Source organism: Glycine soja, chromosome 1 (assembly GCF_004193775.1).
Source record: "Glycine soja cultivar W05 chromosome 1, ASM419377v2, whole genome shotgun sequence".
NCBI classification, from domain to species: Eukaryota; Viridiplantae; Streptophyta; class Magnoliopsida; order Fabales; family Fabaceae; genus Glycine; species Glycine soja.
Genome location: NC_041002.1, coordinates 47,172,069 through 47,194,831, shown reverse-complemented (window position 1 = coordinate 47,194,831; position 22,763 = coordinate 47,172,069). Strand labels below are relative to the sequence as shown.

General features: G+C 31.1%; 1 protein-coding gene and 2 pseudogenes across 3 annotated transcripts; all 3 read left to right on the top strand.

The window, feature by feature from the left end:
- The first annotated feature begins 3,222 nt into the window (after positions 1-3,222).
- LOC114417284 (protein GRAVITROPIC IN THE LIGHT 1-like) lies at positions 3,223-6,613 on the top strand. 3 transcript variants are annotated; one of them, XM_028382435.1, is made up of 3 exons: positions 3,223-3,358; positions 3,645-3,702; positions 5,028-6,613. In XM_028382435.1, the coding sequence occupies exon 3, from the start codon at positions 5,064-5,066 to the stop codon at positions 6,321-6,323; it is 1,260 nt and encodes a 419-aa protein (XP_028238236.1). In that variant the 5' UTR covers positions 3,223-3,358; positions 3,645-3,702; positions 5,028-5,063; the 3' UTR covers positions 6,324-6,613. The 3 variants fall into 3 exon arrangements, with proteins under 3 accessions (XP_028238236.1, XP_028238243.1, XP_028238250.1); XM_028382442.1 differs by having other exon boundaries at positions 3,231-3,396; XM_028382449.1 differs by lacking the exon at positions 3,645-3,702 and having other exon boundaries at positions 3,231-3,358.
- Positions 6,614-6,903: 290 nt separating this feature from the next.
- On the top strand, positions 6,904-7,875 carry LOC114386665 (annotated as a pseudogene).
- A 3,059-nt stretch (positions 7,876-10,934) lies between these two features.
- On the top strand, positions 10,935-16,805 carry LOC114386571 (annotated as a pseudogene).
- The last annotated feature ends 5,958 nt before the right edge of the window (positions 16,806-22,763 follow it).

Here is a 22,763-nt window from a genome sequence, read left to right as displayed (position 1 = left end):
GATTTCAAAGAGGTGATATTATATCTTTGAAACCAATTCATACTCTTGTCGAAATTTATCAACTTTGAATAAAATCGCATGAATATATTTTTTAAAAATATTAATTATATATATTTATGATTTAATTTATTTTTTTATATTTGATTTTACAAAGAAAATTCTCTAGCTCCATCATTATTATTCATCATTGACAAAATATCATTTAATATTAAAGCTTACATGTATTTTGTTCTTTATGAAAATACTAATTTTAGTTTTATTTTCTTTATAATTTTAATTTTTGTTTGTGTTTTTTCAATATGTTGATATATCATAGAGTTGAAAATTCAACCATTATGCATTTATGATTGTAAGACGTTAGGAAAATTAATTAAATGAGTGTCACATTTTTTTTATGTGAACCAAGGTATTCCTCAATTGAAAGCTAATAACTAATCTTCTGAATTTTTGGGATCCATTTAAGGAGTTGATATTTTCCAACAAATGTTTTTTCATACACAGAGTCATAAATACTCGCTAACTCTTACGAGCTTACGAGTCCACTTGTCCTCTACAAGTTGACTCTTTAGTAAACTTTTTTTTAGTAAACTCTCTAAGTAAACTTGGTAGACTCTCGAGTTTACCACCAAGTCAATGAGTTAGCAAGTTAAAAAAATTAGACCAAAATGTAAGTTATTTTTTATTGTTTTTTGTCTGGTTAGCATTCAATATACTTTCATTTAGTGTGTTATTCTCAAATACAAAATTCTCACATCTAATAATATCAAATCCTTGTTATCTAATAACATCAAACCCTCGATAAAAATGATCTACCACTACTATAACTTTTATTATCTAGTAGTGATTCATTATTACTAGACTTGGTTATTTAAATATTCTGAACTTTATAATTTACTGTTTTACTTTATTATATTGTTGAAATGTTTAATTACTATGTTATTTATAGATATCTTGTTATTATTTTTATACGAAATAGACTCTTACGAGTCTACGAGTTAAGTCCACGAGTCGAATTTATGAAATTCTTACGAGTCTACATAAACTCTCGAGTTTGATAATCTCATTCGTGACTTATGCTTAATGTACATGGTTACCTACCAACCATGTCACACTATATTGGTGTTACATTTTAATTTCAATAAAAATAGACATAAAATAAATAATAACTTCAATTTATTTAGATAAATAATACAGAATAATATGAAAAATATATTACAAAACTATATATATATATATATATATATATATATATATATATATATATATATATATATATATATATATATATATTGACGTAGTGTTTATCGTTGAAGTGTTTCAGACAAAGTTGACAAATTCATAACACTTATATTATACTATATATTTAAAATCAACTAAAATTACACTCATAAAAAAAAGAGCACGTTTATCACTTTATTATTGCTCTTGTAATAATTTACGTATTTTTTGGCTTTTGGTATTTTCCTAGACATAATTATGAAAATGATTCTTGGACTACAGTGATAATTAAGTAAACTCCTATTGAAGTAAAAAGAAAAAGCATTTAAATATATAGTTCATACTAAAATACTGAAATTTTAAAGATTAAAAAAAAATACACTATTTTAATTCACATACAAGTATTTTTTTTTTCAATCAAAATTTTAGAAAAAGAGATCATGTCCTACTTTAAGCAAAGCCTTAAAATATATATACTTACCTCAATTAGTGATGATTATTATGTTGATTCAATCCATGCAAAATATATTTTTGATAAGGAACCAGAAGCTTTAGCCTTTAAGAATGAGTAAATTTCCAAAAAAGACTCCCATATTAACTTGAAGGATAGAAGGGAATAACTCAATATTCCACCAAAAAGTTAAAGATGCTAATTACGATAATTAAAAACCGTAACTTATAAAGGTAAATCTCGTAAATCACGATATGATTACCAAATAGAAATTAAAAATTTATTTGATTTAAGAAAATATTTTTTATATTTGCATTTTCATTTACAAATAGTTGTAAAGCTACTATATTATTTTTAGTTGATTTCTATTTTAATATATATATATATATATATAATAATAAAATATATTTTATTATTTTAATTATTTCCTATACAAATTTATAAGAAAAAATAAAGTGATACTCATATAATTATTTATAAAAACTAAAAATAAAAATTCATATAAACTAATACAGTAATACTCTGAATTTTAAGACACTAATAATTAAAATAATAAAAAATTTAAATAATACTTTTAACTTTTTTTTTGACAGAATAATACTCTTAACTAGGAATTCAATAATAAAATATTTTATTAAAATTAATTTAAAAATACACTTAAACCACGCTTAACATTTGTCATTTTAAAAGTTTTTTTTATATTTCAAATCAAAGAGTTCTTATTATCTCATTACTCATTCTAAACAATTTTTTTTTAGGTAGAAGTCTAAAATAGGCACAAAGGTTTAAAATAAGACCAAGATATTATAAAACTCTGTAACATATTCTATTTCTACATATAAAAAAAGAAAAAAAACTGCGCATTAATAATGTAATACAATATCATTTAATACTAAATCATCATTTATATAAATTTATTAATTTTAATAAAATTATTTAAAAAATTATACCAATTGTGAGTTATGATTAAATGATAATGTCACATTACAGTATCATCATATCACTATTAAACTTTTAAAATATTTCATAGAATCTCTACAACTTTTGAGGGTTAGTCTTGTAATGGTTGATTATGAATATTTTGTTTTTCAAAAAAAAATTCATGAACTATGGTTTATCCGATTGAGCTAGATCTCTTGATCATTTTATATTAAGCAAATTACAACAACATCCTCCAGATATTATATAATTTCACATAACTCCATCTTTTTATTTTTTGTTTTGTTATATTAATTTCCTTTTAAGTTTGAAAACATCATACTAACTTTTTGTCATATGTTTTAAAACATTAGATTGACATCTTCTCTAATTTTACACTAATTCCCCCAACAGAGGAGATAAAAATAATGGTTTAAAAAGAAATAAATACTAATATAATTACACGAAATCTCAAAAAATATTACTATAATTTACTCTTTTATATTTTTATACATCTAAACTAGCGAAAGGTCAAATTTTCGCTGCGAGGTGGGGAACATGTCTAAAAAAAAAAGGTGGGAAAGTGAAAAAAAATCTAGTAAAATGAAAATGGAACAAATAAAAACAAAAACGACAACTTGGTAAACGTTTCCGTTTCGTTTCGCATAGGGTTTTTTTTGTTTTGTAATGATACTCATTGTCACCACCAACACGCTTTCACTTTCCTGAACAACCACTTCATCTTCACTCTTCCTTCAATTTTCCAACAAGGTAACCCCAAATCAAATCCGAGTTGTTTCTTGTTTAAGGTTGTTTCTTTCGTGCCCACATGTTCTCTTCTCCTAAATCCACTATTTTTTTATCTTCCCCTTCATTATTTAGGGTTTGGTATTGTGATAGAGACACACGGATTTTTGGGAATTTCTTGTGACACGAGGAAGTTAGAGAATTTTGTTGTATTTTGCTTGTGAATTAGGGTTGGCTGATTCTTTTTGCAGCATTGAAGCTATCTACTCTCTTATTAATATTTTTTTGATTTATTTTTTGCTATATCTAGGGTTCAAGGGTATTATGCTTGCTGGATTCATTCTCTTGCTGAAATGCAGTCTTTCTAGGTAGAATGCTCATTCTCACAGTTTCATTTGTTTACTAAATGAATGCCTTTTCTTTTTGTTTTTTTATACGAAGTTTTGATTTCTTGGTTTGAATATTTATAATTTGATCTTGATGTTGTGAAATTATAGAATTTTGCTGACTATTTAGCCTTTCTGATATGAACTTCACGTGCCTTAGGATTAGAAACTAGAAACCTCTGAGAAAGCTGTTTTAGTTCTTCTCGTAAGCTAATAGTAGTAGCTTCTGAAAAAGAAAAAAAAAACACTCTGAAAAAAGGCTGAATCACATTACTTTTTATTTTATTTTATTTTATTAAGTTTACAAAAGCAGAGCACAGACCACAAAAAGATCCTTGGTGATATACTTCCAAGATTTCTGGACATGTGGCTTGTTCATGTTTGAAATGAATTGGTGTAAGAAGATATAAGACTCAATTTAAATAGGTTATTAATTGCCATTTAGTTTAGTTATTTGATTTTTTTTTCGAACAGCAAACAAGAATTTGAATTTATAAATATGTTTTTGGGGGTATAGGCAAATGATCCAGTGAGTCGGCCTCTCTGAATCAAATTACCATGTAAATCCCTTGTGGGGTTGAAATAATGGAACTCATTTTCTGTATATTATATGCCTGGCATCAACATTTTTGACATACTAGAAGTTGTAGTTGTAAGGTGAAGAACAATGAGAACCTTCAGTTTTAAACATGCTATACTACGATAGGATTGAACGGTTGTACTAGACTTGTAGTTGTAGGGTGATATAAGTTAAGAAACCTTAATTTTTTTGTTCTTGATTTGTTATATTATATACTTTGTCGATAATGTTGTAATTATTTGCTTCAGTGATTGTCTCTCCTTTTGTGTTAATGGACTTCTGTATGATATTATCTCTATTTCCTCATACTAGGGTGCCCCTACTTTCCATTTATACATTATTAGATATATCTTTGAAGTCCTGGATCATGGTTGGATGAGTTTTTACTTTTTAACTTATAAAGTCCCAAAATACTACTCAAAGCCCACTGAGTGTAATGATACAAGTGTTAGATTACTGGAAAAAAATAATATGTAATTGCATTTGCACATTGCTTTTAGCATGTGCTCATTTCTTTTAAGTTGAATATTTCATGTGTTCTCAATCTTTTTAGTCATGTTGTAACGGAATCTGTTTTCTTTACCTGCTGATTGTAAGCCCTCCAGTTTTGGAATATGAATTGAAATCTCATGTAATGTAGAAAAAAATATTATTTCTGCACTGAACAAGTTGATTGAACTTCTTTGAAAGCTTGCGGGTTGTAAGTTAATTTTGGTTCTGTTGACAGAAAGTTTGTTCAACTGTCCCATTATTGGCGTTAGCTATGCTACCCACTGGAGCAAAAGAGACCCAATTACGTGAGAGCAACAGTCAGAAGGTCCATCCTCAACCAATAGAAGAGGCCATGAATCAGAATCCAGAAGCAATGGAAACCCTAATATCTAAAGTTTTTATGAATATCTCTTCCTTGAAGTCAGCTTATATTGAGCTTCAAGCTGCTCATACTCCCTACGACCCTGATAAAATTCACACTGCTGATAAACTTGTTATTAGTGAGCTGAAAAATCTGTCTGAACTCAAGCATTTCTACAGGGAGAACAACCCAAAACCAGTGTGTGTTTCTCCCCAAGACTCACGTTTAGCTGCAGAAATTCAAGAACAACAGAGCCTTCTGAAAACTTATGAGGTCATGGTGAAGAAGTTCCAATCTGAAATCCAGAATAAAGATTCAGAGATCCATCAATTACAGCAGCAGATTGAGGAGGCTAGCCAGAAGCGAGCAAAACTAGAGAAAAATCTGAAGCTTAGAGGTTTGTCAACCAAAGAATCGGAAGATGAAAATGGCTTTTTCCCTGTTGATCTAACTCCAGATCTCTTCACCTCTGCTGTGGAAGTGGCTGCAAAAGCCATTCATGATTTTTCTAAACCTTTGATCAACATGATGAAAGCAGCTGGGTGGGACCTTGATGCTGCTGCCAACTCAATCGAACCTGATGTTGTTTACGCAAAGAGAGCTCATAAGAAATATGCATTTGAGTCTTACATATGCCAAAGAATGTTCAGTGGCTTTGAGCAGGAAAACTTCTCTGTCAAATTAGACAATACTACTGCAACTAAAGAGAGCTTCTTCCACCAGTTTCTCGCTTTAAGAGAGATGGATCCCTTGGATATGCTGGGGCAAAATCCAGATTCCATTTTTGGGAAATTTTGCAGGAGCAAATACCTGGTGGTAGTTCATCCCAAGATGGAGGCATCGTTCTTTGGAAATTTAGATCAGCGAAATTATGTGATGGGTGGAGGGCATCCAAGGACTCCTTTTTACCAGGCTTTTCTTAAACTGACCAAGTCAATTTGGCTTTTACACAGGTTGGCTTATTCTTTTGAGCCGAATGTTAAGGTATTTCAGGTTAAAGGAGGGAGTGAGTTCTCTGATGTTTATATGGAAAGTGTGGTCAAGAATCTGATAATGGATGACAATGATGAAAAACCCAAAATTGGTTTGATGGTTATGCCTGGATTTTGGATTGGGGGAAGTTTGATTCAGAGTAAAGTCTATCTCTCTGGTATGAAGGCGGCTGAATGATTCCTGAACACAGTCAAGACTTTCAGAAAATGCATAGTTGATTGTATGTGGTTTGTTTGAATTGTCGTTTCTTTATCTTGTAAGAAAATGCTGTTGTCTGTAATTTTTAATATCCTTTTTAGTGGTTGTAAGAGTAAATGAGCCCTTTATCCTTTGTTTACATTCAAGTCCCTTCTTGTATTGTGAAAACATCCTGCACCGAATTCTAGTGTTTATGGGAGGGGAATAGGAAGGTATATAAAAGAAGTCCCTTTTTTTTAGGAGTTTCGATGCTTTGGGGGAGAAGCAAAGTTCTTGCGTATGCATTCCAACAGTTGAGTGCACTAAACTAATCAACAAGAGATGCTTTTTGACTTAAAAGTATTAAACTTTTGTGTAGCTTATAGTTATGTTATCATTGATTTAAAGTTGAAAACTATAAAGCAGAAATTTGATGGTGAGACAAGAAAAAAAGAATAACAACCTTTAAATATAAAGGCAAAATTGCAAATTTGGTTTCCTATTTTGTCTCCAATTTCGGATTTTGTCTCTCGGTAAATTAATTCACAAATTTTGTTCTCATATTTATTAAAATCACGCAATGTTGGTCCCCTAGACCACAATTGGAGATTGACCGTTAACAAGTGACGTTGATTGACATGTATCAATATTTGAGAGACACGTCAATATTAATGTGCAAAGTCCTAGGAAGACCCAAACAAACTGCTCCATAACTAGAAGGAAGAGAACTTTGCCAATCCCTCCAATGACTCCACCTCGAATCTTCGAGGTGCAATCTGCAACAACGAATGCATCTACAAGCTCTCCCTCAACAACCTCTCTCTTTGCGTCACCATATCCCCTTTCCTCTCAAACTGCACCAATCTCCAAACCCTAGACCTCTCCTCCAACTTCCTCACAGGCCTAATCCCCTAGAACTACAGTCCCTGGTCAACCTCGTCGTTCTGAACCTCTCTTCGAACAGTCTCCAAGGGGTCATCCCCCCGGTGCTCATAATGTGCGCCTACCTCAACATTATCGACCTCTATGATAATTTGCTTACTGGGCCCATCCCTCAGCAATTTGGCCTGCTCGTTCGCCTCTCCGCTTTCGATGTGTCCAATAATTGCCTCTCAGGGACTATCCTGGCTTCGCTTTCCAACCGGAGCGGGAACTTGCCCAAATTCAACGCTAGCTCATTCCTAGGGAATAAGGATCTCTACAGTTACCCATTGTCGCCGCTTAGGAATAGAGGGTTGTCCGTTTTGGCCATTGTTGGGATTGGCTTGGGAAGTGGCCTTGCTAGCTTGGTGCTTAGCTTCACCGGGGTTTGTATTTGGTTGAAATTTGGGTTTGGGTAAGACCAGTGCTGCAAATGATTTGCACTTGGATTCTGCAATTATTTATTCAATGTTAATGCGCTATTTATTTACTTTCATTTATCTTATAATTTGCAGGATTTGAGATCTCCCTTTGTAGTCATGAACTTAAGGTGGGCATGGGTTCAGTAGTTGCTGCTGAAGTGTTTGAAGCACATCGCATATCTGTAGTTGGCGTGTCTCTTAGACGTTGACACGTGTTAGTCAACGTCATTTGCTAACGGTCAACGTCCAATTGTGACCTGAAGGATCAACATTGCGTGATTTTAATAAATACGAGAACAAAATTTGTGAATCAATTTACCGGGGGACAAAATCCAAAATTGGAGACAAAATGGGAGATCAAATTTATAATTTTGCCAAATATAAAAATGATCCAAACCGTATCCTACTTATGGAGCATGCTAATGTTAGTTTTTAATTGAGAATTTTCAAATCATGATTTATCCCGTTATGGTTTTGGGCTTTTCAATGGAAAAACCTAATATGCACGCAAATAAAACATACATTGTCAATACATTTCAATAAAATTAAGCTCTTTTGTGAATGAAAGACATTTTATATAATAAAATACCACTGAGACGTAAAATTGTTTGCGTTTATTTTTTTTAATTCACAAAACTCGAGATATGAAATAACTAAGGTCCTTCACCCTGCATGCTTTTATCAACATTTTAAATGGATTAGGTATAGAAAACATGTTAATATTCAGTAGATAATTTTTATTGGTTATTATGTTATTGGTGTGAAGTATTCATTGATTTTTTTGATAACGAGTTTTTGTTAAAAAATCTGACTAATCATCTTTGGTGAGGTCTATTATTTTAATCACATTTTTTCATTCACATTTATGAGTCTAGTACCATTCAGAACATGTTAATAATGGATAATTTATTTATAAATTCTTACCTTATTTTATTGGACCTTATACTATTATATCATTACTTTAATAATTTTCGCTCTAATGATAAGCTCACTTAAAAACTTAAATTAAGCCTTACAATATACTGTTTTAATATTTATTTTGTTTCAAGATAATAAGCCATTTGTATTTTAATTTTGAAATAATAAATATGCTAAAAAATATTTTATTTCAATAATTTCTTTTAACAAAAAAAAATTAATTTAAGCTTTGGAATAAAATCTCAAACAATAAAGAAATGGAGGGTGTCACATTGTTGGAGTGTCCAACTATGATTGCCCTTTCTCATAAGTTTTGTTTGATCAATAATTATAATATTAATTTCCCATTATGGTTTCCATCCCATTTAAGTAAAAATTTCAAACTAAAAATTAAAATGTTCAATTCTAAAAATTAAATATATACTGCATTTTAATTAAAAAATTACTTTAAAATTTAAAATAGATAAAAAATAATGTAGATTAAAATTAATAATAACTTTTAAAATACATGTAGAAACATAAAATAATGTGCTATTAAAATAGAGTTCAAAATTATTCTTGCATCTACAATGTTTTCAAGTAGGGACTATTAAATCCACTTGAAGATAACAATGTATCTCTTTTTTTGACAAAAATGCACACTCCTTTCTAAGTATCTTTAAAATTGGGATGAGGATCATAGTAAACTTCAACGGATGTCATTGTTTGGGTGATCATATGAAAAAATAATATTGTTAGTAGTTCTTCTTCAATAATCATATTCTGTAATATTATGTATGCATAGTTATCTGCTTTGATGTATTCATAGTCCAAGATTGAGCCAAGTCACATATAATAATTACAAATTATGATTGAAACACTTCAAAAGCTCTCTCTACGCATTTTCTTGTTGCTTCCATAAAATGAGAAATGAGAACCATTAATAGGGATCATTATATTATAATTAACGGATGAGATAATTGTCATCGCTACCCTTACAGTCATCATTGTCATTATTATCACTATCTTGATAATTATTCTAACCACTACCGTCATGATTGTTACCACTACTATCGTCTTTGTCAACACCATTACTTTATGATTATTGTCATCATTGTCACTACTACTTCTATGTCCATACATCATTATCACCACCTTTGCTGCAATTACTACAATGATTACCGTTGGAACAACTCTCATGACCGTCATCACAACCTCTACATCCGATGCCGGTGAGCTGTGATGGGGACAATGGATCATGATGATGGTGGTAACAATCACGATACTGATGGCGTTGACAATCATAATAATGGTGATGACAACCATTTAATCTCATTTGTTAATTATTTTCAATTGTAATCCAAATTACTCATATTAATAGTTCTCATTTTAAAAATGTTTAGAACCAATAACGAACCATAGATGATGCACGTGTCATTAATAGTTTTAGTAATCCAAATTATGTCTCCCGGAATCTTCTTTGTGTTGGGGTTTGTAATTATGTTTTGCAAGCCCATTGATCAATCACGGACATGTGTCTTTCATTTTTCTTCTTTCCTTCTTTTCCAGTAAACATTAACCCACTAGTGTCGCCTTAAAAACTCCAAGTTGCACACCTTGAGCCAGCCTACATATCATCAACACAATCTATGTTTAAACCATCCCTAATCATTCAAATTTCATACATTTCCTCAACTTAAGCATTATATTAATTATACTTTCCTTTTTTCCATTTTTTATTCATAAAAGTCAAACTTAGGTATTAAGAAGTTTAGAAAAACTCACACATATAGTCAATTAAGTAATTAAAATCCCCTTAGTATACAACATATTAATTATCCTTCCCTTTGATTTTTATCTTTCCCTTTTTTTCCCCTCTCCCGCCACTTTATTAGAATTTTTTGCTATCTAAGTTCGAAAAGTCCTACTCTTTTGAACGTGTAATTAACAATCCAAGTTTGGACCACATTATTACTTCACATACCACCTCACTCAAATAAAACTTCTTAAACAAAGGTTTACTACAAGGTATTATCGTGATATCAGGCTGGAGTTATGAATATATATATTATCATCTACAGATAAGATAATATAATATATTATACGTTAATGCTAATTAATAATCTCTGACTTTATTGACCGACTAGTTCGAATGTAAAATTTTCTAAAGCTCTTCATCTTTGTTCATAGTGCAACTCATTGCACATATAAAAGACATAAAATAACGTAACAAATGGAAAAATTATATACCTATGCATGTAATTATATAAAGAACTCTATATATAATTAAGCACTAAACCCCATCGGTCCATTGCCATTTTCATCAACAAAAAAAATCTCCTATCATTGAAAGCTCTCTATTAGACCCAACATGGCACAACTCAACCTCACGTTGCTACTCATTTTCCTCTCTCTTCTCTTTTCATTTCTTGTCACCCCAATTGAGCCATCATCATTGACAAGGCATAAAAATTCTCAAACAATGACCTACATAGAGTCCTCTTGCAGTAGCACCCTATACTCAAATCTTTGCATCCGTTGCCTTGCCAAATATGTCAAATCCACCCTAAATGGACCCGGACACTTAGCCCAATATACCTTGTCAATGAGCCTCTCTAGAGCTATTCACACAAGAGGGTACCTTTTAAAAGTGGTCAAGGAAATGAAGGCCAAGGGTGTCAAGAACAACAAAAGGGAGTACTTAATCGTGCAAGATTGTGTGAACCAAATCACTGATAGTGTGAAACAACTTAGCCAAGCCACGAAAGAACTACGCAGGTTGAACCAAATGATGAATTTTGTACACCAAAACAACATAACAATATATTTAATTTAATTAAGTTACTAACCTCCATCCATAGCTCTTTCCATAATTCAGAAGATGAATTTGACAACACTTGTAGTTTCAATTGCAAAGAATGCTTCTAGCCTTTAACACAATAACTGATTCCATAATATCAGGATGCAAATATACTCTTAACAATGTAATTAAAACTAAAATGTTGTTACCAAATATGACTAAGTCAAGTGGTTGAGAAAACAAAAAAATGGGTGAAAAAAATTAGGACCACTTTAATTTGATTTCAAAATCAAAACTAACATTCTCCTACTTGGTCCAATGTTTCTCACACTTTATGATATCTACAACACTGATAACTTTATGCTCACACCCAAGATGCTAACCATATGAATCTTGGAGGTAGGTTCTCTAAAAATGATTATTACCTTCCATATATTACAATGTAATCACTCTTAGTAAAAACAACAATTTAACCGAATGAACATGTTCAATATTTATTGAGTCCAAATTACACATCTTTCTCAACAAAAATGTATACAACAAAATGAGAAGACAAACAAATAACTAAAGTTTCACTACAAAAGGAGCTTTACATGATAGAATCAAGTCCCATACTATTAACATGATCCTTAAATGACTTTGTTTGCATGCCATTTGTCAATGGATCTGCAATCATTAGTTCAATACTGATGTTTTCGAAGATGATTTCATTTGCTTTGACACATTCCTTCATGGCTAAATACTTAATGTCGATGTGCTTGCTTCGACTTCCACTTTTATTGTTTTTAGCTAGAAAAACAGCAGCTGAATTATCACAATATATCTTTAATGGTCTATGAATAGAATCCATCACTTGTAGACCGACTATGAAACTTTTTAACCAAATACCCTGTGATGCCACTTCAAATAATGAAATAAGCTCAGCCTCCATGGTAGAAGTAGAAACTAATGATTGTTTTGCACTTCTCAAAGATATTGCTCCATTAGCCATCATGAAGATGTATCCAGATGCCGACCTGCGAGAGTCAACGCAACTAGCAAAATCCGAGTCTGAGTAGCCAACAACTTCTAAATTGTCAGATCTTTGATATATAAGCTTGTAATCTTTGATTCCTTGAAGATATCTTAAAACTTTCTTTGCAGCTGTCCAGTGCTCTATTCTTCTTTGATATCTCCCAAGCATTCCAACCACAAAAGCAATGTCAGGTCTTGTACACACATGTGCATACCCAAGGCTTCCTACAATGGAAGCATATGGAATGTTTCTCTTTTGTTCCCTTTCAAGCTCATTTTTAGGACATTGATTCAAATTGAATCTATCACCTTTCACAATAGGTGGCATGTTGGGTGAACAATCTTTCATCCAAATTTTTTCTAGAACTTTATTAATATAGGCCTTTTGAGGCAAGCCGAGAATCCCTTGAGATCAGTTTCTATGGATCTCTATGCTAATGACATATGTTGCCTCACCCATATCCTTCATGTCAAAATTCTTAGAAAGGTATGGTTTCACTTCATGTAAGATCCCAAAATCATTGGTTGCAAGAAGTATATCATCCACATATAAGAAAAAATATTATTTTACTCCCACTGACCTTGTGGAATATGCATTTATCTATACTATTCTCAACAAAACCAAATGATGAGATGACAATATGGAATTTCAAATACCATTGATGTGATGCTTGTTTTAGTCCATATATTGATTTCTTGAGCTTGCAAACCAAGTAAGCCCCATCACTAGAGGAAAAACCTTCGGGTTGTGTCATATAAGCTTCTTCTTCTAAGTCACCATTTAGAAAAGCCGTTTTTACATCCATTTGATGTAATTCCAAGTTAAAATAAGCAACTAATGCCATTATGATGCGAAAGGAATCTTTCATGGATACAGGAGAAAAGGTTTCTTTGTAGTCAACTCTTTCCCTTCGAGCGAATCCTTTGGCAACCAATCAGGTCTTGTGTCTCTCAATGTTACCTAATGAATCCTTCTTGGTTTTGAAAATCCATTTACATCCAATAGGCTTTATCCCATTAGGACATTCAACAAGATCCCATACTTTATTATTTTCCATAGATTCCAATTCATCTTTCATAGCATCGTACCATAGCTTAGAATTACAACTGTTAATCGCTTGCAAAAATGACTCAGGATCATTTTCAACTCCAAAGTCATATTGAGACTCTAAATACACTTGATAATCACTAGGAATTGCAGGTTTCTTTATTCTAGCTGATCTTCTCAATGTTACATCCACGCCTTTTGGTTGTTGTTCAACAGGTTGTTCAACATCTTGTGTTTGATGTTGTTTAACAAGTTGCTCAACATTTTGTGTTTGATGTTGTTCAACTGGATCTTCTAGGATAAGATCAACTTGATGTGGAGCTTGTGTTACACGATTTTGGTGAGTATCGCCAAAAACCACTAGCTTATAACTTGATGTGGGAACTACTCCTTCACATTGATTTTTCTTAAGATCAATGCCTTGAGTTAAATCACTCTCACTAGCCACATCATTTTCTAGAAACTTTGCATTTCTTGACTCAATAATTCTAGTGCTATGAGTTGGAAAATAAAATCTATACTCCTTAGACCTTTTAGCATAACCAATGAAATATACACTAATGGTCCTTGCGTCCAACTTCTTTTCATTTGGATTATAAATCCTAACTTCAGCTGGGCAACCCCAAACACACACATGTTTTAAACTTGGCTTCCAACTTTTCAATAATTCAAATGGGATTTTAGGGACCACCTTTGCTGGTGCCTGATTTAGTATGTATGTAGCTGTCTTAAGAGCCTCATTCCATAATGAATGGGGAAGTTTGGAATTGCTAAGCATACTTCTTACCATGTCCATTAATGTTCAATTTCTTCTTTCAACCACACTATTTTAATTCGGCGAGCCAAGCATGGTGTATTGGGCCACAATACCATGCTCTTGAAGAAACTTTGCAAAAGGACCAGGTGCTTGTCCATTTTCAGTGTATTTGCCATAAAATTCGCCTCCTCTATCTGATCTCACAAGCATGGTGTATTCGAGCCAAGTAGACTTAAATAATAAATCAAATCCGGATGCGTTAAAGTTTATTGAATAACCTAAAGGAACAAGTCTAGAAACATAAATTAAATTCCTAGAAAATTCAGGAATATAAAAGACATTATTCAATTCAAAAACAAATCCAGATCCTAAATTAAGTTTACATGTGCGAATGACAGCCATATATGAACGCATCTGATTCCCAGAGTAGATGAATCATTCACCTTCATTTGGCTCCCTCTGGCTTAAGAAGCCCTGCATGGTATTAGAAATATGAATCGTAGATCCAGAGTCAATAAATCATGTATCATGACAAATATCGACAATATTAGATTCCAAACATACAAAGGAAAAATAATTATCCTTCTTTCCAAGCCAAGCCTTATGTTTATAGCAGTCCTTCTTCACGTGTCCTTTCTTTTTACAGAAAAAACACCTAGACTCCTTCTTAATTTTGACAATAGAAGGTATATGGTTCTTTTCCTTCCTTTCCTTCTCCCCTTATCTAGAGTCACGGTAAGAGCACCTTCACCAAATTCTTGAGCAAGTCTCCTTTCCTCCTGGACACACATGGTCAGAAGTTCATTGATTGACCATTTCTCTTTATGTGTGTTGTATGATATTTTGAAGGGACCATACTGTGATGAGGTGAATTCAAAATTAGGTGCAACATGAATGACTCAGAAATTTCAACCTGGAGCGACTTAAGCTGAGCCTCATAGATGACAACTTAGACATTAGGCTGCTAGCCAAGGCCTTCTTAGAACTTTCAAATTGTTCATCTATGGTTTTCATGAAATCTTTAACCTTTTGACATTCCGAAATTGAACCACAGATACTAGCAGAGATACATGTCTTGATGAACATAATGGAAAGACAGTTAGATCTTTCCCATTGTTCATATAACACAATATCTTATGAAGTGATAGAATCCATAAGCTCAACTGGCTCATCCTTATGAAGAGCATAGTCAAGGTCAGCAACCCCTAAATGGAGAAGAACTCATTCCTTTCATTGCTTATAGTTTTCCCTGTCAATATGGGAACCTTATTTTTATCATCGGATATTATCAAAGATTGAACTATAACATGTAACCAAATATCAGTGCTTATAATAATTTAAAATGCATGTGAATCAATACATCATCAAAATCTACCTATGGGTTAAAATTCTAACATAGAAAAATTCACTTTATTTCTTTATGATGAAACTAATAAATTATCATTGCATCTCCTAATACCTGTGGGTTAATTAAGAGACAAGTTTATTTCATCCTAATTGATCATGAAAATTATAATAAATTCCCGTGGGAAAATTCAATATAATAAACACAATCAATTACAAGTTATCATATTAATCTTCATATGATTCCTGTAAGTATAATCTTAAAATGGATGCTATGGCTACTCCATAAAGTATACCATCACTAATATGATATACAATAGCGGAAACACATGTACATAATATAATGCCAAAAGGAAAATCCTTTTACGCTTTGAAAAGGCAATAAATACTTTTAATGGAATCAATCATGCTTGTATGTTTTAAAGGAACAACACACACTTGATTAATACAATATAAAATATATAAACAAAAGCCATATATATTTAATGCAGTATAGAAGCCTCACAGAAATAGAAAACAAACAATTTGATTTTTTTTAAAGAAACATTGCAATCGTAATTTAAAAACTATCAGCGCTTAACACATACAACTAGGCAGAGGAAAACCAAGCTCTGATACCAAATGATGAATTTTGTACACCAAAACAACATAACAATATATTTAATTTAATTAGGTTACTAACCTCTAGCCATAGCTCTTTCCATAATTCAACAGATGAATTTGACAACACTCGCAGTTTCAATTGTAAAGAATGCTTCTAGCCTTTAACATAATCACTTTAGATGGAATGAATATTGTTTTCTGATGTGTTTAGACTAGGGCTCTATGCCTATTTATATAGATCAAATTCGGTCCATCATGAAAAATGATTTCATTATAGCAAGATCCAAATGTACTCTCAACAACTTTATAATTAAAACTAAAATGTTGTTACCAAATATGACTAAGTCAAGTGGTTGAGAAAACAGAAAAAGTGGGTGAGAAAAATTAGGACCACTTTAATTTGATTTCTAAATCAAAACTAACGCCAATGTGGCTCTACCATCCATGATGACTTATTGTGGTGCATAAGTAATGTTGAGAATGGGTGAGCACTGCCTTAGCAGATTCTAGTAATTGTGCATACTCATTTCCTAGTCATAAGATGAGTAAGAGAGAAACTTCTATTAAGGTTAAGGCCATGAATGTGGCAGAGGTTACTAGTAATGCACTTGCCTTGTTTCATAGATATGCATCTAGGTATCGACAAGTAGAAACAAGAACCATTAAGAAGCTCTAGAAGCTAATAAGCCTATACTATTACCACCCACTGTTTGTTCATGTGCATATATGTACATATTTTTTAGTTGGGTGGGTTATGGTTGCTATTGATTTGATATATCTATTTCTATAAATTTAATTTCATTATTACTTGTGTTCATAGAAAATCGTGTTAATTGTAGTATTTTGTCATTGATTATTATGGCGTGGCTTAAGACATTTATATAGGCAAATAAGTGGCGTACATAATGCCAAATTATGTGTGGCAAAAAAAATCGTAATATGTGTTTTGAAAAAATTATTATTGAATGAAGAACAATTTTATAAATATATTATTAATTTTAAAAACTTATACTTAAAATATTAACTACGATCAAATATAGTCATTAATAGTTCATTATTGAATTTAATAATAATATATCTTTATAACTAGAAAATATAACTACTATTTTCTTTTGTAATAATTACAAGAGAAAATAGATTATGCATTCATAGTGTTAAAATAATTCTACTTATCATCCAATTATGATATATTACTTGATGTTTATAATAACTATATTAAAAGGCAAGTAATAATATTAATATTTTCTAATGAATTTATTTTGTAAAAGTTTGGATAAATATGTATTTCCGGAAAGTGTGAGGAGTTAACAGATGGATTCTTGAAAGATGAAAAAATTCAAATGTAATTTAGAGTTAATGTGCAAAAAGTGTGAAAAATTATTGATGCTGTTTTCTCTCCCCTATTATCCCTAACTGTGAACCTATGTGACACCTTTAGTAGTGACATGATAGCTGACCTTTAGTAATGACATGATAGATGGCGATTGTAATGTGTCATTCATGTGTCATTTACGTGATTGTTACATGTCTAAAGATTTTTCAATTTAGTCTCTAATCATGAAATTAATAACTTACTATCATTTTAGTCACTAAACTTAATTACTTACTGATATTTCAATTTCTAAACTTAACCATGCATTCTCATTTTGGCTCCTAAAAACACTTTCAATTTTTCACTTAAATTTCATGTTTCATGTAAATTATTAACATAAACATTATCTATTTCATCATATATATTCTTTATCTCTCATATGTGCTATTTAAATTATACTACAAAGACGAGTTCCTAATATTTCTCATACTATAAATATGAAACTAATTTTATTAGTCATGACAGAAGTTAGTAGATAAATTTGTTTCTTGTGTATAATACGTTATAATCAAATTTTATAATCTTAACTTCACCTCTTTCCATTGACCACCACAAACTTCATTAGAGTTTGCAAGATGAAGAATTAGGTCAAATAAAAATGTAATTTCACTATTGGTGTTCAAAGAAGTTGCATATGAAAATTGAATTTGAGTAAAAGGATATATATTGCTATTATTTAATTTGGTGGATTCATTTTATTTAAGATTACAAATATGAGAGGTATATAGGAAAAGTCCAAGTTGGTCATGTAAAACAATCTACTGTATATATTAGGAATAGAGGGTGATCACACTTAGTCATCATCAGGAAACAATCACTATAAATAGAGAAAAAGTACTTATATTTTCTTCAAGGGTCATATTTGAACACAGACTTACTAAGAGGTTTCTCTTGAGACATCTAGTCTCCTTCTTTGACAGTGACGTTCTCTTACGTGAATGGTTAACATTTCAAATTTCAAAATTATCCTATGCAAGATTACCTTAGTTTCAAGATAGATATGGTAGAGGTAGCAACACATAACTTGCCAAAGGGAATGTAAGGTTTTATTTCAAGAATCTTCATCTTCTAATCATCATTAATCCTTAATCGATATCAGTCCCTACCTACCTCCCAAAGTTGGAAGTTGTAGGAAAAAGAGAAATTTGACGTGAACTCTTCTAACGATCAGGGCATGTGATACCACAATGCCATAATGGAAGTTGAATTTAGCAACAAAAGAAGCTAGCTAGCAGCTAACACCTTCAACCATAAGACTACATTGCCATAATATTTCACTAAAATTAAACCAAAATTTATGATAAAAGAATGGAGCTACAATATTCTAATTTATGAAATTTGCTAAAATATTTTTAACGTTATTAAGTAACATATTAAGAAGATATATATATATATATATATATATATATATATATATATATATATATATATATATATATATATATATATATATATAGGTATAATTAGGTTTCACAACTATTATAATATTTTATAACTTTCAACTAAAAAATATTTTCTTAAAACTCACCATTAGATTAAAAGTTCATTCGCTACTACAAATAAGATATTTGATGACAGTTTTGTAGTATCTTTCATGACAATTTTTAACCGTCATGAAATTCATCTACGTTGAATGTGAATTGCTTTCTACGACAATTTTTATGTGTAGTTTATGATGACTTTTCTACAAAAATCGTCATAGAAAATCTATTTTGCATGATAGTTGTCTGAGAATCGTCATAGAAATCATCATAAAAAATCAAGTTTCTATAATGGTTTTTTTTAGAAAAAAATCATCATAGAAGATAAAATTTTTACGACGATTTTCTAGGAATTGTCATGAAATACTTTTTTTCAATGTTCCTTTTGTTTTTAAAAACATTCGACTTGTAATTTAACAAACAACAATCCAATCTAAAACAAATATACTTAGGCAATCCAGACCAAATTATAAGTTAATTAATTAATATCAATAAATTAAATATGACATAAATGATGTAAAATATTATCAAACATTGTTCGATTAATACATGCATTGTTTTTATATTTTAAAAAGTATATTGTCCATTCCTTGCGAATTGTTGTAATCTTCTCCAATTCCAATGGTGTTCCATCACTAAACCACCACAACATATAATAAACACAAGTTAATCACATTAAATCATGAAAAGTGTAATAATTAAAATCGTGAAAGTAAACTAGTATATTATTAAACACAAGTTAATGAAATTTTATAATAAAAAGTATAATAATTGAAACTTGGTAAAGTAAACTAGTATATCATGTTCCATTCATTCTTCAAACCCTATGACTATAACCCACATCTAGTGCATGACATAATAGTCACACTCATAGCCTCCGATTTGAATATGACTTTAAATTCAATATGAAATATAGTTAAATCTTATAATTACAAAGTTATAAAATATCATCAATAATATTAAAGTATTAATTGATTAAATGACATACCTTTACTTCAATCTAGTGAGGTGCAAGTAATTGTGATGGATTACCATGGAATCTCTCCAATTCTTTCATAGCACTGGTTAAAAAAAACATGCATGTATATTGTAAGATCAAAGATTCATGTGTATCCATTCTAAGAATTAATAATGTAAAATTTTTAGAAATTCAAAGTTAACTTATTAACTAGAACTTTCATGTGAACATCAGGCTTTTTACGCAAGAAATAAAACCATATAACAACATCGTCCCTAGGACATATAAGAAGGAGCTGCCAATGGCCCATGTGTTGGAGAATAATAATTAGTGATAATGCAAATATTATTTAAAAGCATTATTTAACTTTTACTTACTGATTCAAGTAAGCTCTTAGGTATATCTCTCTTTGTGATAACTTTAGTCATGTTTGAAGGTAAAGTTGACATTCATCATGTCTATCCTTTACATTGTGTATGAATTGAGGCTTAAGGAATCCATACACAATCATGACCCAAGTTTATTGACAATTCATTCAGAAACCTATTTTTGTTTAAACAAATGGAAATCATTAATCATATCATAAGTAATTAGATAATGAACAAGGAAATACACTTACGTTGTCCACAACTGTAATATATAGATGTTCAAACATTGTTGGGATGAGATTATTTCATTTACATTAGTTAACATTATGAACAAGGAAACATCATTATTGTGAACCTCAAATGTAGTCTCATCCTACAACACTTGGAGAGGCTTCGTGTAAAGATCAAGCAAATTCTTAATCAAATCAACTAAGGGATCACTAATGGGCTTGACCTATGAACAGATTCAACCTATTTCTTTGGACATCTATGTGAATCTTATTTAGTTAATAAATAACACAAGTTAATGTTAATAAATTTTTTTTGCCAATATAAGAATTTCTTAGTACAAATAAACATAACTTAAGTAAATATCTCATGTGAAATAGGGTTCACAAGATGTCTCAACCATGATATAAAGGTGTTGAGGGCCTGCGCCACACACTAAGCCTCTGAAGTGGGAAAAGGGACTTGAGCATCAACATCTCAAACTTCTTCAATAGCCACATCTATGATGGTGGAAGAAACTCTAAGCTTGTACCACATTTCATTACATAGAGAAGACAAATAGCAAACTACACGTTAGCCACCCATGAAAATGGAGAAGCAACATAACTTTCAGTTAAATACCACTATTTGCTAGCTTGGCTCACTTCCTAGAATACATTGACAAATACTTTAATTATAAGTTGATTTATTTTATATAGTAAGTTAGCAAAAATGCTTGAAATGGTGTAAGGTTGATTAAAAGGAGACAATGTGTCAATAAAATTTCTAAATCTAGCTTATCTCCACTAAATTTTTGGTGTTTGCCTTGTTACAATAGAAAGTCGTACAGTTGAACCTGTTTGAATTTTACTAATCCCCAATTGTTTAATGCAAATTATTAGAAAGTTGATATTAACAGTGTGATAAATATGTGATATTTTTACCAAGGTCTAGCATGATTGGTAAATAATTGAGTCTTGATTATGTGTATGAAAAAGGCTTTGTTAGTAGAGATTTACCTACTTTGGTGATTTGTCTTAAAAGGGATTAGTTTTTTATACCCTTTATGCATACAAAAAAGAGAGTAATATTTCATCAATAGAGTTATAGTCATTGCAATCATTTTTCTTATGGTTGCTTGATTACTTTTTTCAGAATATGCTTATACCATGAAGGTGACCGAGAAATGACATCTATAGCTTTGGGGTAGTTTTGCTGGAACTAGTTACAGGGAGGTCACCTGTTTAACCTTTGAAACAAGGTGTTGATTTAGTGACTTGTGTGAGGAGAAATTCAGGCATCAATACCAACACAGCTCAACTAGAGGTATTAATGTCATGTGTTTTATACTGTGGCATATTTCCAATCACATACACATATGTCTTACATGATTTTTCATATTGCAATTAAATTTTGAACTTTCTTCACAATTCTCATTCAAAAACAACATGCAAGATTTTATTATTAATTAAGAAGTAGATGTCTTTGACAGTTTCTTATTTCTTCACCAGCCACACAATTAAAGTTTAATTTTTAAATTTACAATAATCATAGCATATGGTTTACAAGCAATGTAGACTCTTCAAACGACAATGAATCATACTCATTCAATAATTACCAATTGGGAGGTTTCTTGACTACACATATCATATGTGCCTCTATTAAACTATATACTAATAAAAATCATATAGAAATGCAATGCCAGATCACAGGAATAGGTTAAAAAAAGATGAAACTTACTTGAACAGAACTGCAGAACCTACAAGAGTCTATGAGAGCAGTTGCTGCAAGAATCCAAGAAATACAAGTTCTTCTCACACTTAGTGGGTGCACTAGCAAAAAGGAAATTATTAACTAATTTATCATCCTTCTAGACTTCCAAACACTACCCACCATAAAAGTAAATAAATACCCTAATATACACTCACCAAAACAATAAGCTTGGAATGAGAGTAGAGGAACTTAAATCACAAGAATAAAAAGTTGATCACAACAATAAGAAACTACAATTGAAAGTTCAAATAAAGTCAGATATGCTAGGAGAAAAATGTTATACTCAAAGTATTCACATGGACATGCTACTTTGCTCATATTCCTATAAGTCTACACTATATTGCAATCCTCTTCATTCTGGAGTCCTAAAACATGTGAGAAAGTGGATTAAGCAGCCCTACAATTATAAGGCATCTTGGGTGTTTATACCACATAGCATGCAAACAAAACAGGATATTTATAGCATAATTGTTTT